Here is a 12,600-nt window from a genome sequence, read left to right as displayed (position 1 = left end):
GGCTTCATGCCGCGCCGGCGAGCATTCGCGCCAGGACGAAGACGGGAAACAGTTCGCGCCCTGTTTAGCGGTGGAGGTGGCAGGGAGCGAGAAGTGGAAAAAAATACTGCTATCAAACAGATGCAAGAACTGCTTGTCAATGGGCGGACACCTGCGTCACGGCGTTTTTTCTGACTCAACATGGTTGGCGGACCGGTTGTCTTGCATACACAACCCCAGCTGAAGAGCAAAAAGCACTTTTAGTCAGCAAAGACGAAAAAGAGCTCAGGAAAACAACGCGGAAAGGCAGGGTAGAAAAGACATTCAAGAGTAAGAACAAACCGAGATTCCACCAAAGACTTGCTCGGTCGAGGGAAAATTTCGTGTCGCCGAGGGCCTTCCGCACGCTGTACGAACGAAGACACGCCGTTGCGCTGTCATGCACCGCGAGCCGAAAAATGAAATCGGCGGCTCAGTGCCACCATCCCTCAGTCTGATGGCCAAGGGAGGCAGAGAATCAAAGCCCTCCCCAAACTCGGCAGAAAGGAACGCCAAGTGTACTTCTCCATTGCCTCCTCCTGTCCTACTCCGCGACACTGCCCGGGCTCCCGCTGAGACTAGGCAACCCGGCGCTTCGGTTGACTCAGCACGACGAGGCGGCCGCACGCCACTGCGTTTTGACGGGAGCGCGGGGGCCAAAATCCGCTCACTGTGTGACGCAGACGGCGTGGCACAGTGCTCGACCTTGCTGACCATTTTTCCTGGCTGGTGGCTGGGTTTGACTTCTGCTCCCAGATCGTCGCTGCCTCTGAGAAGATAGAGTTTTTGCCGTGAGCTGCTCGGTGCCTTGCGCCAGAGAGGTGTAAGGGCGCCGCCACGCTTCCTTCGTGCTCGGGCGGAGCTAGTGCGGTTGGTGATCTTCCGACGACGATGCCACTGAGGGGATGATGAACAGTCGTTTGCACGCCAGCCAAGCAGCCCCCGGAGTTCTCGTACGGACATGTTCCCGGAGACGACTGTCCACGGAAAACCGGCAGTCATGAGTTGGCGTGGCTCTTGTCCAGGCGCGAATGCGGGGTGGTGTTCTTGGGTTTGTCACAGTGCTTGGAGGGTCGTTCTGGAGAGTAGCAAGAGCATCTGCGGGGTGACACTCTACGCAATCCGGCTCTGGCAAGGTCTGCAAAGGGGCACGCTTCGGGTAAGGTTGTGCGCCAAAAGGCTTCGTTACGATGCGTTCATCCCTTGTAACAAGGCCGATCAACAATAAGTTCTGTGTGCAAGATCTGCCGATTTCCGCAGGCCCCGGAACACCAGGGGTCGAGTCCCTTTTCGGCTCGCAGCTGTCGCGCGCTGTGAAAACAGTGTGCGGTACAAGTCGACCAGTGCCTGAGATTCCGCATTAGTGGTAGTGCGATTTGTGATGCGGTGTTGCGGTCCTAATCCGTTGTTGCGATCGTGTCTAGCTCCTTCATAATGGTATACATCGTGGCGTAAGGTGGGCGGGGTCAGGGGGCTTGGCACGTCCCACGGGCGGTATGGTCACAACTCTCTGCAGATATCTTCCTTTTTCTCGCCTCCGGTCCCCTCCGCGTCTCTTGCAAGCATTCACCGGCTCTGTCTGTATTTCTTGTTTGCTGTCGAGCTCTCATCCTTCGATCTCGTCGTTTCTCAGCAGCCTCTCCCCATGTGTGCGGAGTAGCAGCCGGCAAATCGATGCGGACACGCGAGGAATATGGAACCTCCGGGACGACGCGTTCTTCAGTCCCTGTTCTTTCTGACGCTCATTGGCGTCGCCAGGGCATTGTCCGAATCGTCTCAGCGGACGCAGGTGCGTACAGAGGAAGCTCAAGAGACGGCACGCTCTTCCGTGCCTTAAGAGATGAGCGTGTCTGTGCCCTGATGCAGAGGGGGGACATTCCGCTGGCAGCTCGTACCCGAGACCGACTTCCCGCAGACAGCAGCGCTTCATTCGACACACGCACATCCTCTGTACCGAAGTGGATTCCCTTCGTCTGCTCCGGCGCTGCAGTCGATTTGTCATCAGGGAGCATTCGGACTTTTCGTCTACGTTCCCTGTGTCCTTTTTCCGCGAAGCGCAGTTTTTTGTCCGAGTTCTTGCCGGGGATCAAGGGTGGATTATGTCCGTGCCGAGCAAGCGCGAGTAACGCGCGCCGCACGGCCATCCCTTTTCCGTGTCAGAGGAAGACAAGTCATGCCGTGTCGGTTCTCTCTTGCCCTCTCTTCGGATCAGAATCACAGCTGCATCGAAATCCACCCCGCGTCCTTCAGAGAGCACGCAGAGGCATCTGTGCCCCGCTCGCTGGATACTCCCCGGATTTGCGGGCACAGGCCGTACGAAGAGACCAAGAAATTCGGTTCCGGTCAAGCTTCCTCCGTAGAGGCCTCTGGTTCTGCGGAGCCGTTTTCGACCTTCACAAAGGTCATCGAGCATGCTGGCACTCCGGCGGGCGCTGCAGGTCAGTTTTGGCTCAGCCGTACCTGAGTGTGCTGGTTCAGTTTTCTAGTCCTGCATTAGAGCGCAAGTCTCAGGGCGGCTCTGCAATGTGAATCTCTTTGCTTCTCATCTGTGTCGACTATGCTCTCGGATTGTGCGGTAGACCTCTTGTTGGCGGACAGCGCCGACAGTCGACAGCGACCGGGCTCCATTCAGCCATGCCCCTAGTTGTCGTCGTATGAACGAGATCTGCGGCAGCCACAAGTACCGGCTCGCCCGTTTTTCAGTACGCCTAGACTTGAAAGAGTACATCTGGCGCCCCGTTATCCTCTGTGTCTGGTGGAGCCGGGATAAACGGAAAGAGCAGGTTTTTGTCCGCTGGCAGGGGGAGCCCCTTCACTGCATGTGTGTTGCCTTGCTTCCATATGCAGCCTCTCAGATCTTGACTTCGCCCGTCGCTGACAGCTGAAATTGCTGTTGCCTACTTCCTTGTGGCGTGAGACTCAGTGTTGTTCCATTTCCCCCCTGCCCAGTCCTCGTCTCCAGCCTTTCTTTCTGCTAGTGCGTTCCCAGCCCGGTTTCTGTCCTCCAGTCCCGTCGATTCGCCCTTCTGCACTTTGTGTCTCGAGATCGTGGCCGCTTCTTCCCGAACTCGTGTTCAGGCTTCCGCTATAGTTTCTTGTTTGCGTGTCACTCCGTTCCCATCATCTTCCGGTCGCCGCTTGTCTGCGTCCCTCCGTCCGTTCCACAATACACTGCAGAAGAATACGACGTCTCTGTCGAACAAACAGAAGACCAGATTCAGCGAGCGACGCACACGCACCTTCAACTGTCGGGAGCGCCACGAGCCCCGGATGCAAGGTTCTATCACCCGGGGAGATCTCTGTCGCCTCTTCTTCGAAACCGATCAACGGCGCGGTTCCCAGCTTCCGGTTCTGAATCAGGTAAATGCGCGTATCGATTTGAGTGTATTCTGCTGACGGGGAGCGTGCAGACGCCCAGCATTCTTTTCGCTGGCAGCGTATGCGTCGGCCGTGTCCTCGACACCAATTCGTGAGCTGAAAAAGCAAGGATTTTTTATCGTAGGAATCCGGAGCTGAAGCTTCTCTATTTTTTTTTTTGGCTGCAGGCGGTGACAACTCCATTGCTGATGCTCTGGCGAGGCTCATACAGAGACATGCCCGCGAGGACGCGGAGTTTGCGCGTGTCGCAGACTCCGTCACTCTTTCTAGTGGCAGGAATGCGAGAAGTATGGATGGCGAGTCACAACGCTGGAGCGTCATGCACTGCTGCGCGTCCAGGAAGAGGCACGAAGGCACTCCCGGAAACATCTCGCAGCTTCTTCGCATGCACATGTACTCATTTATAAGTTCGCATACTGGCACGTGAGCCTTCGTTTCCGTTTGAGTTCACTGAGGAGTGGTCCTTGCCTCGAGCCACTTTGTGCGAGGTCCTCAGATCTTGTGCGCATCACCGTGGAGGTGAGCGCTTGCATAAAGTGTCTTGAGACATCGACCACTCCGAGAAGGATATTAGCGGTGCTGTCACCGCCTTTCATCTATTCTGGCTTCCGCTGCGTCTGCCGGCCGTGTGTGCTGCGCAGAAGGCTGTCCTGAGTTCACTTCGTCCTGGAGTCGCTGCTCAGCGAGCTGCGGACATGGATATCGATACCGCTTTACGCAGCGCATCCGGCCGCGCGATTCTGCGTGCACAACGCGCGTCTCTTCACAGAGCTGCGCCGCCGTCTCGGGCTGTTCAAGTAGGCTGGTTTGCGCCTCCGAGCTCCCCACGCAGTCGAGCGTCCTTCTCACCTCGCGTGTATATCCGCGTCGAAGATCACCTGGTCACGCATAGGGCGTCCATGTGGTGTTCACCTGAAACGACATGCGGCTGAATGTGCACGTCTCACGTGTCTGTGGGTCTGGACAGTCAAACCAGCATCCGCTTCAGACTATCCGGAAACGTCTTTTTGAACCGGGCTACGTACACGCACACACATTATGTGTGTATGTCCACGCCTATCAGCGCCTACGCATACTTGCACGCGCGGCTGAATCTGTGCCTTCTGCGGTTCTGTGGACTGGCGTCGTTTGACTGTGCGGTCCAGCGCGGCAGGAGCGCGCCTCCAAGGGTGGAGTGCGTTTGCGGTCTTGTGGCTGTGCAGCCCCCTGGCAGAAATGGGATGCGATAGGAGTGAAGAAACCAGAGGAGATGCCCGAGGCCATTTTTCTCGAACTGGGTGAAAAGATTCCTCCGGAAAGCGAGTGGCAGATAGGTAAGAAGTCCTGACCGATAGGTCAGCGGGTTGTCGCGGGAGCGTCTGTGTTGTGTCTCCACCGGTGTCTCTTGCCGGTCGCAGCCCGGTTCTCTCCGAGGCCCCTTTTTACTGTGCAGTCGTGGTTTGCTCCCCCGAGTTGTTTTTTGTTTTCTCAGCCGTGTGCGGTTGCTGGTTTGTGATTCGCCTTCAGATACTTTGCCCGACGGTGCAATCTATTTCCTGTTCAAGACGGGTCTTTCTCAGAGGCACTTCAAGCGAAGGATCCTCTCGGACACCGAATGCGGCCTGGCGCTTCGCTCATATTTCCAGATCTCTCGGCAAGAAAAACCAGACTCCGCTGCACCAGTCTTTGTCACTGAGTTCGTCTCCACGGGTGCCTATATTCCGTGTCCCGGAGGTACGCAGGCTCCACATGCTCAGTTCGTGTTTCCTGGCTTTGTATCGTACACGAATTCTTCGTCTGATTTCCTCTTTCTCTCTGGCAGCCTGCTTGCTTCATCTCCGAGCCAGGGCGTCTACAGACGTGTTATGATTCTCGTACCCCCGACATAGGCTGCATCATGGCGTGTGTTGCATGTCACGTCTAAGGAGTGGGGTGAGGCATCGCGCGGTTCATGCAGCCGTCGGTCCTAGTTCCATGTTTTCTCAACTATCGCGCCCAGCTCACCGGTTTCTTGACCGTTTCGAGCACGGCTGCAGGCGCGGGCCCCTGGCGCCGGTACCCGCGGGCGCCGTGCCGAGGCCCGGAGCCGCTTTTAGCTGTCTTAAGCAGTCCAGTGGGGGGTGGTGTACTGCGATCATAGAGAACTTGGTTGTCTGTATTTCATAACCGGAGTCATCTCCATTATTCTAGGAACTATGTTTTTCCTGTTCCACTAGGACCGCATAATAACCAACTACCTATTGGTTTATTAGTTTGTTTTAATCCAGTAAATAGTGTCACTGTTTATTCGACTTGAGTGAACATGCACGACAGGTTTCGACGGGTCCTTCTGCAGGTCTGGGCCTGTCGGCGGCGCCGTAAGCGTCGCTTCTGGACGCGTACGCTGCGCGAGCTGACGTCTGACGCTGGGTGCTCGTACTCCACCAGGGTGAAGAGGCTTCTGGGCACGAGGGATTGCGAGTCTAGTTTCGTTTCGCAACAGCCTTTCTAGTTGACGGTGGTGCTACTCGTTTTGCCTGTGCCTCCAGATGAAGAAGGCGTGCGGACAAAGGGAGGCCCGCTGCCACACCTCGCCCAAGGGCGCCCGGTGCCCCCGGCGCCGAAGCCCCGCACGAGCGGATTGACCCCAGTCACACGTTCCAAGCCGCAGAAGCGTGTCGTGCTCTCTCCCGAAGATGAGCGGCGTTTCAATGAGATGCGCAAATTCGTTTTGGACCTCTCGTCAGAGTTCCCGGCTTTGGAGGCGCAGCTCCAGCCTGCTGTCTTCGAGAGGACAGACACGCGTAAGCGAAATATACCCGCTGTAGCGCTTCATGGGAATCTAACAGGCGCGCGCGGCCTCCTGGGCGGACGTAGACGAATCCGCCCCTGGCGGAGGCGCGGCCAGATGCGTTGGAATTACCGAAGAACGCACATGCGCCTTCCATCTTTCCCATATCGGGGGCCTGCAATCAGGTCGTCGAGCGCGTGATTGCGCGTGTGTCGTTACAGAAAGGGGTTTGTATTTGTCTCACGTGCGACGTCTCGAAGTCAGGTTGGCGATCCATCGCTGGATAATCCGAGAGAGCCCCGCTCGCACAAAAGGCGAATGGGTGCATGTGTGTATAAATCGGCATGAATACGCGCAAATGCGTGGCCTACCTGAGTTCTCACGGCATTCTTTCACTGCGTCAGCAACGAACGTCGACCTGACCCGTTTGGGGTTCTGTTCTCTGCTTCCCACTCTTTGTTAGGGCGTAGGGGTGTGTGAGTGCGCCTGGACCGTGTCGTGTGTATCAGCACAGTGTCCCATTATCGAATCGACGCAGACGTCATGCACTTCCACGTGCGGACGCGGAGATTCTCTCTTCTTCCGCGTGCGTCCCGGTGGCGCCCGCGTCTGCAGAGTCGAGCCTGTAGTGTCCAGATGCGAGGCGATCTCGGGGTGTCCAGGTGAGACTCGGCGCCGACATCGCCCCATCACTCACTCGCCACAGCGTGCAGGTATACGCTTACGCAATGGCGCAAGTTGAATAGATATATCTCTATAAATACTTCACACGCCAGTGCGTTAGAAAGCAGCGTTCCAGCTCGTGTGGTTTTCCTGTAGGATCCCGGGGGGGGAGCACGCTTTGCAGCGGAGACTTTGAGCGCTGCCGGGTTCCTGCGTCGCCCGAAGCGCATCTCTATGCAAGTTGCATCAGTGCTACTGAATTTATACTGATGTGCCTGTTCGTGGCAGGTGGAGTTGCACTCCCAAGGGTATCGTTGCATTCTTTCGTGTTTTGGGTTTCCTCTGCAGATGTCGCGAGTAAATGGCGAGCCCTGCGAGTCACGCGCCCCGACCAGGTTCCGCAGGAGATCTTCGAAGAACTCGGCGCGCAGCTCCCTGACGAGACTGAGTGGGAAGATGGTAGGGCGGACGCTTTGTTTCTGGCGCCTCTTCAAGTGTCACGAGTAGGATACTACCGCTAAGCACGTAATGCACAGTCCTCCCATCAGCGGGTAACCGTGTGATACTCTTCGTAGCATACTGTTGAAACGTAGGACATGCATCGGGATGAAGATCAGTATTACACTGCGGCCGAATACCACCCCGAGGCAGCTGCGTCGGTCCGTTCGTTTCGTAGAGACACGGCGCGGCGCTGCATCTGCCGCGATCCCGCCTCTGGTTCGCTGGGCGTGTTGCTGTCCTGAGGGCGCCGAGAGAGGCGACGGCGTCTGACAGGCCTTCGTCGGCGTCACGCGAGTTACCGCGCAGGAGCGTTTTGCGTCTTTTGCAGTCGAGCTCCCAGGCCGAGGCGTCTGCTCCATCTTCGGCACAGGCCACACACGCCGGTTTCGCCGAGAGGGAGGCGAAATCCTCGAGTCAGAGGCTCCAGGCGCTGCGGTTCGAGCTTTCTTTGTTCGCGAAGTCCGTGAAGTTGCCCCAGGGAACCTGCGGTGTGTGGCATTTCTAGGCTTCACAGATGCAGACATTATTCCACCGAGTAAGGAAACTGAACATGCGATACCACCCTCTGCAACCCGATACACGGGGGCAGCTGTCATCTCTTCTCAGCCAGCTACCCTAATCCTGAGCGCAGGTGTGACGACACTCTCGCCGCGCCGGTGTTCAGTCGGATGTTGGCGCTGTGGATAGATGGATATGTCTCGCAGAAAATGATGAGTTACCTTTGAAATTACTGGCACGTGGGACAGGCGCGCTAGCGGGAATACACAAACAGGTGGTCATAGCCGATTCCCTCTGCACTAATAAATACTGTCACACGAGAAAGAAGCATCTGAGCAGATACACGCGTGCACTCGCATGCGCTCACGTCGGCTCCAAATGCTGAGTGTCTCCGCATGCCGTGGCGGTCGACGGCCGCAGGCGGCCGACCTCAAAATGGAAATTGAATGGTCGTGATGCAAGTCCCCTGTCTGTTTCACATGTGGCTTGCTTGTGTGATCCCCGCAGTCGACGAGTCGGCAGTCGATTCAGGTGAGGAGTGCGCCCCTTCAGGGCTGATGGAAACTGGGGCCCCTGCTCGAGATAATCCTCGTCACAGCTTTGCGTTTCCCGGGAATGTGTGTGTGTCTGTATGTGCGGCTACAGGCGAGTCTATGTGCATCTAACGCCTCAGCGAGTCTGCAGTCACACGCCGGTGCGGGCGCGAACTTGTCTTTTTTCGAATAGGGTGACTACGGCGATTTTCGTGCGTGTCCTTTGCGTTTAGTTTTGCTAGAGAAGCATAATGAGTTCCGTCAGAAGTACGGCGTCGGACTTCTAAGTATCGACCCGATTTTGAAGAAATTCGCCGAGTACTGGGCGTGGCAGCTCGAGGAGCGCGGCTGCATTATTCAGCACTCCGACAGGGACACGCGAGTGGCCTATGTAAGCTTACGGGGCTCAGGGGCTCGACCCGCGATCGCGCTTCTGATCAGAAGGTTGACGTCGATGTAGCCACATTCACATACGGCAGCGTTTACACATACAATCACACATAGGAGGGCACGATGTTCCTGTCCAATGAGACGGGGGTGTTGTATAGGTGTCCGTACAAGGCATCGCTCGCCGTAGGTGCTCTATAGAGAAGCACGCGAGAGAGAGGATCAATCTCTCTGTCGGTAGACGCGTTTGCGCTGTTTGCTGTGGAGCTCACATGCACGCCCACAGGAGAACGAGGCGCGTCTCTCATCGTGAGGCGCAGCGCGGCGCTTTAGGCGAAGTGCCAGCGCAGACTCGTGTATTAACGGGCAGAGATGCAGATTCGTTTCTGTTTGTTGGCGTCAACAGCTGCCGTCCGTGTGGTCTGCAGTCCCCGTCGATATTCTGCTTGTTGGTGCGCTTCTTCATCAGATGGGCGGCGCAGAGTTCAGGTCGACAGGCGAGAATCTGTCTCTCTCCTGCACGTTGGGGTCTTCTTCTTGGAGAACTGTCCCTGCGGGGTGGTTCGAGGAGGTCTTTTGTTACAAGTGAGGAGGCACGCGACAACTGGAAAGCAGGCGAAGGCCACATGAAATTCGGACGAGTATGACTGAAAACGTCTCTTGGCAGTTTTTTTCTTGACGAAAGGGAGTGGTGTCGCGGCATTGAAATTTCAGGTGCTCCGGCGTTGAGGGTGCCGGCCTGATTCACCGGCTGCTCAACGGAAGCGCATCTGTGTCGGTCGCGGTGCCTGCTCGTAAACCTTACGCATGAATACATGCGCGTACGTGTTCGTGTGCGGCAGTGCAAGTGGCGGCGCATGCGGTTGTTGTGTTCATCTTTGTCCCTGTATATCGACCTTACGCATCTGTTTCTCAGCGTTGGGTCGTGCCCATGATTGCTAGTGGGTCAGACATCCACCGCGTGCACACAGTTTTGTGTCGTTCGCTGCGCAGATACGGCAAAACTGGAAATCCCTGCATCGCGCAGCCGCTTCCAAAATGCAATCCAGAGAGTCACGCGGAAGGCATCATGGTGGGGCACTTCACTCAACTGATGAGCGACCGTTCGTCCTTGGCAGCATGCGCAGTTCGGTACTGCCGGCAGCCCTGCAACCTGGGAGACAAAGTTGGACAGAAAGTCCTGACGGTGTGTAACTACGCTGAAGGTGAGTCGGGCAAGAGGACCGCGCGTCATCCAGAGCACCTTTTCTGGCGGCGATTCAGTCCGTTTAATGTGTGTGTGACTGAGGCGAGTCGCGTTCGTAGTTCCCGCTTTACACGTGAACTGCTGGAGAGCACGGACGCACTCTTGTTGTGCATCTTTGTAATCGCGCTTCGAGTGTGGAGGAGCGTGCATGGAAAAAGGTTTCAGACCGCGATCCCGCACGTAGAGACCCAGGACGTTTCAGTCAGTTAAACCCCACAGTGGGCTGCAGGTCACTTTTCGAGTTTTTGTGTCAGACGCATGGAGAGTCGCAATACATTCCGTGTCTGCCTACAACGAGCCATCCGCGGCAGAGAGGTCGCCGCCGTCGCCCGGGAGTCGTCATGGTTCATACGCCGCCAGGATGCCCTCGTTTGGGTGTGTTGCCGGTCTCTGCTGCCGGTACTTGCTCCGAGTTGCTTCCTGCCGTGTGTCTACGTGAGCCCTGCGAGGAATGCTGACCTCAAGCTGTTCTCCATAGTGCGTGAGAGGCGCAGTGGGAGGCGCATTCGCTCAGTCAACTCGTCGCGAAATAAGTTTGTTGTGCATGGCGGGCGTTGCAGCAGCTTGCAGCTCGCGTTGCACCAACTCTATTCCAGTATTCGACGAGGGTCCGCTGCTAGTCGGTTCGTAGGGAGCTTCAAGCCCTCAAATCGTCGTTGTTCTGCTGACTGGGTTGGACTCATGTGATACGCGTCCCTGCGTTCTTGCAGCCTCATTGGCGCCTCTGTATATATACCTCATGTTCGCCTGGAATATTACCTGCCTCTGCTCAGCTGGGAACGTCGAGGGGACCTACCCTTTCAGCCGCGCTGTTGCCGAGAAGTTGGTCGCCGTCCATCCCGATATCTTCGAGGCGGGAGAGGACGACGAATCGCAGCGATTTTGTCGCCTGCAGAGGGAGATCTGGGCGAAGAAAAATCCGCTGAAGCAGCTCTAAGGTGACTCGGGGAGCTCGGTGCGCCGTTGGGCATGCCGGGCTCGACGGGGAAGAACTCGGTCTTATGTGAATCGTTCGTCGGTGCGCTTCGCATCTACGGAGAACGTGCAGCTGTGAAACAGACCGACAGCGTGAATGCAACACGCGTTTTCTCTTACTGAAGAAGGAAGCATGGGATGCGACTGCGGTGGAGGATTAGTGCAGAGCGACCGCGGGGAAGGCAATTCCGAGTGGCTAATCTGACAGTGACCTTGTGGTCACTGCAAAGAAAACGGGCATACACGGTTGCCTTCTGAATCTTTGTCCCCCTGAGTGTGTGCGGCCCTGAGGCGGCCCTGAGGAAGGAATCACCAAAGACATTGCACGTTGGTCCCAGAGATTCCGGACACCAATTAAGGCGGCAGTGCTTCCATTCCTGTCTGCGTTTTCTATCAAGGTCCTCTTTTTCAGATTTTCCTGTTCTCACTCCCGTTTGTTTGTGGCACAACTGGTCTCCGTCGAAGAAGGGTTTTTCCCTCCCCCATGGGCACGCTTCCCTTCAACGCCTGTTGTGTTTTGCCGAAGTAACAGGCACCTTTGTTTCAGAGTTGGCGTCCTTCGCAGCATTTCCGAACCTGGTGTTTTCTCCCTCGCGTTGCCATGTCTCTACATGTTAGCATCCAGGGTCCAGATATTGTACGCCTGTTATTTGCACAAGACGATATGTTGCTTTGAGACAAGCAGCCACGCGGCAAGCGGTGGCAGAAGTAAAAATTCGCCATTTCCACAATAACTGATGCACGCAGAGCGGGAAACCAACGTTTTTGTTTGTGCGGCGCAACCGCGTGCGTGCTTACGAGCACATATACCTATGTATGGACATGAGTACAAATCACTGCATACGCACATGTGTGAACCTGTCGCAGTGACAAGACCTGCAATCTGGGAACTAAGTCAAACTTAGGTGGTCGTCACCAGTTGGCGTTAGGTTCTCCCTGGCCCTGCGGTATGATACACAGGCAGTCCCGTCTTTGTATGCAAGGGGAATTGTTTTTGTCTTAGCAAGTTGTCCCTCCTCCCTCTACTACGCAGAACGTAAGGAGTGGGGGGACACACCCATGTTTGCAAGAGGAAAACCTCATGTGCGCCCTCCGTGCAAGCTCTACGATAAACGAAATTGACGTAAAATAACTACATGCGTAGCATCATGTGGAGAGCAAGCCACATGGGGGCAGTGGCATACCGCTGAACCACATGGTCTCTGCCTGATTTTGCATCGCAAAGGTCGGGACTGGGTGCGCGTTGAGTGCGGCGCGTGATGTACACTTTACAGGAAGTCTCGCAGCCGCACGGATGCAAGAAGGCAATGACTCAGCTCACGCAGGTATGATACCACGCTTTTCATGAGCGCCTTCTCCCGTTTAGTCCACAAGTGAGCCATTGGTCAGCTAGGTGTAATCTCTTCTTTGTCCGGTGCATACAGCCGCCGTCGTGCAATGTTCACTGTACTCTCCATACATTGCACGCAGTCGAGCCATCAAAAATGCAATTCATACTTTTTCGAATGCCACTTTTCCGGGGGCGTGATACGATCCCATCACCACAACGCATTACAAGCTTTACGGAATTTAATGAAGTCACGACGACTGTGCCTCCGGCGTTGTATGGCCTAGTGGTCCTGTAGTGATCACCTGGGTGTTGTCGCTCAAGG

The 12,600-nt window shown here is 56.1% G+C and overlaps 1 protein-coding gene across 1 annotated transcript; it reads left to right on the top strand.

The window, feature by feature from the left end:
* Nucleotides 1–979: 979 nt before the first annotated feature.
* Nucleotides 980–10,910, top strand: BESB_061250 (SCP family extracellular subfamily protein; the record flags this gene model as incomplete). The annotated part of the gene is made up of 17 exons (XM_029364539.1): nucleotides 980–1,177; nucleotides 1,535–1,665; nucleotides 1,885–2,456; nucleotides 3,097–3,378; nucleotides 3,564–3,683; nucleotides 4,038–4,193; nucleotides 4,599–4,709; nucleotides 4,903–5,109; nucleotides 5,904–6,158; nucleotides 6,655–6,807; nucleotides 7,157–7,267; nucleotides 7,650–7,844; nucleotides 8,315–8,338; nucleotides 8,574–8,731; nucleotides 9,197–9,312; nucleotides 9,721–9,932; nucleotides 10,747–10,910. 17 exons carry the CDS (start codon nucleotides 980–982, stop codon nucleotides 10,908–10,910), a joined length of 3,165 nt encoding a protein of 1,054 aa, XP_029219247.1.
* Between the last annotated feature and the right edge of the window lie 1,690 nt (nucleotides 10,911–12,600).

The sequence above is a fragment of the Besnoitia besnoiti genome, chromosome V, assembly GCF_002563875.1.
Source record: "Besnoitia besnoiti strain Bb-Ger1 chromosome V, whole genome shotgun sequence".
Classification (NCBI taxonomy): domain Eukaryota; phylum Apicomplexa; class Conoidasida; order Eucoccidiorida; family Sarcocystidae; genus Besnoitia; species Besnoitia besnoiti.
Note: the sequence above shows the minus strand (reverse complement) of the source record. Positions and strands in the feature narration are given on the sequence as shown.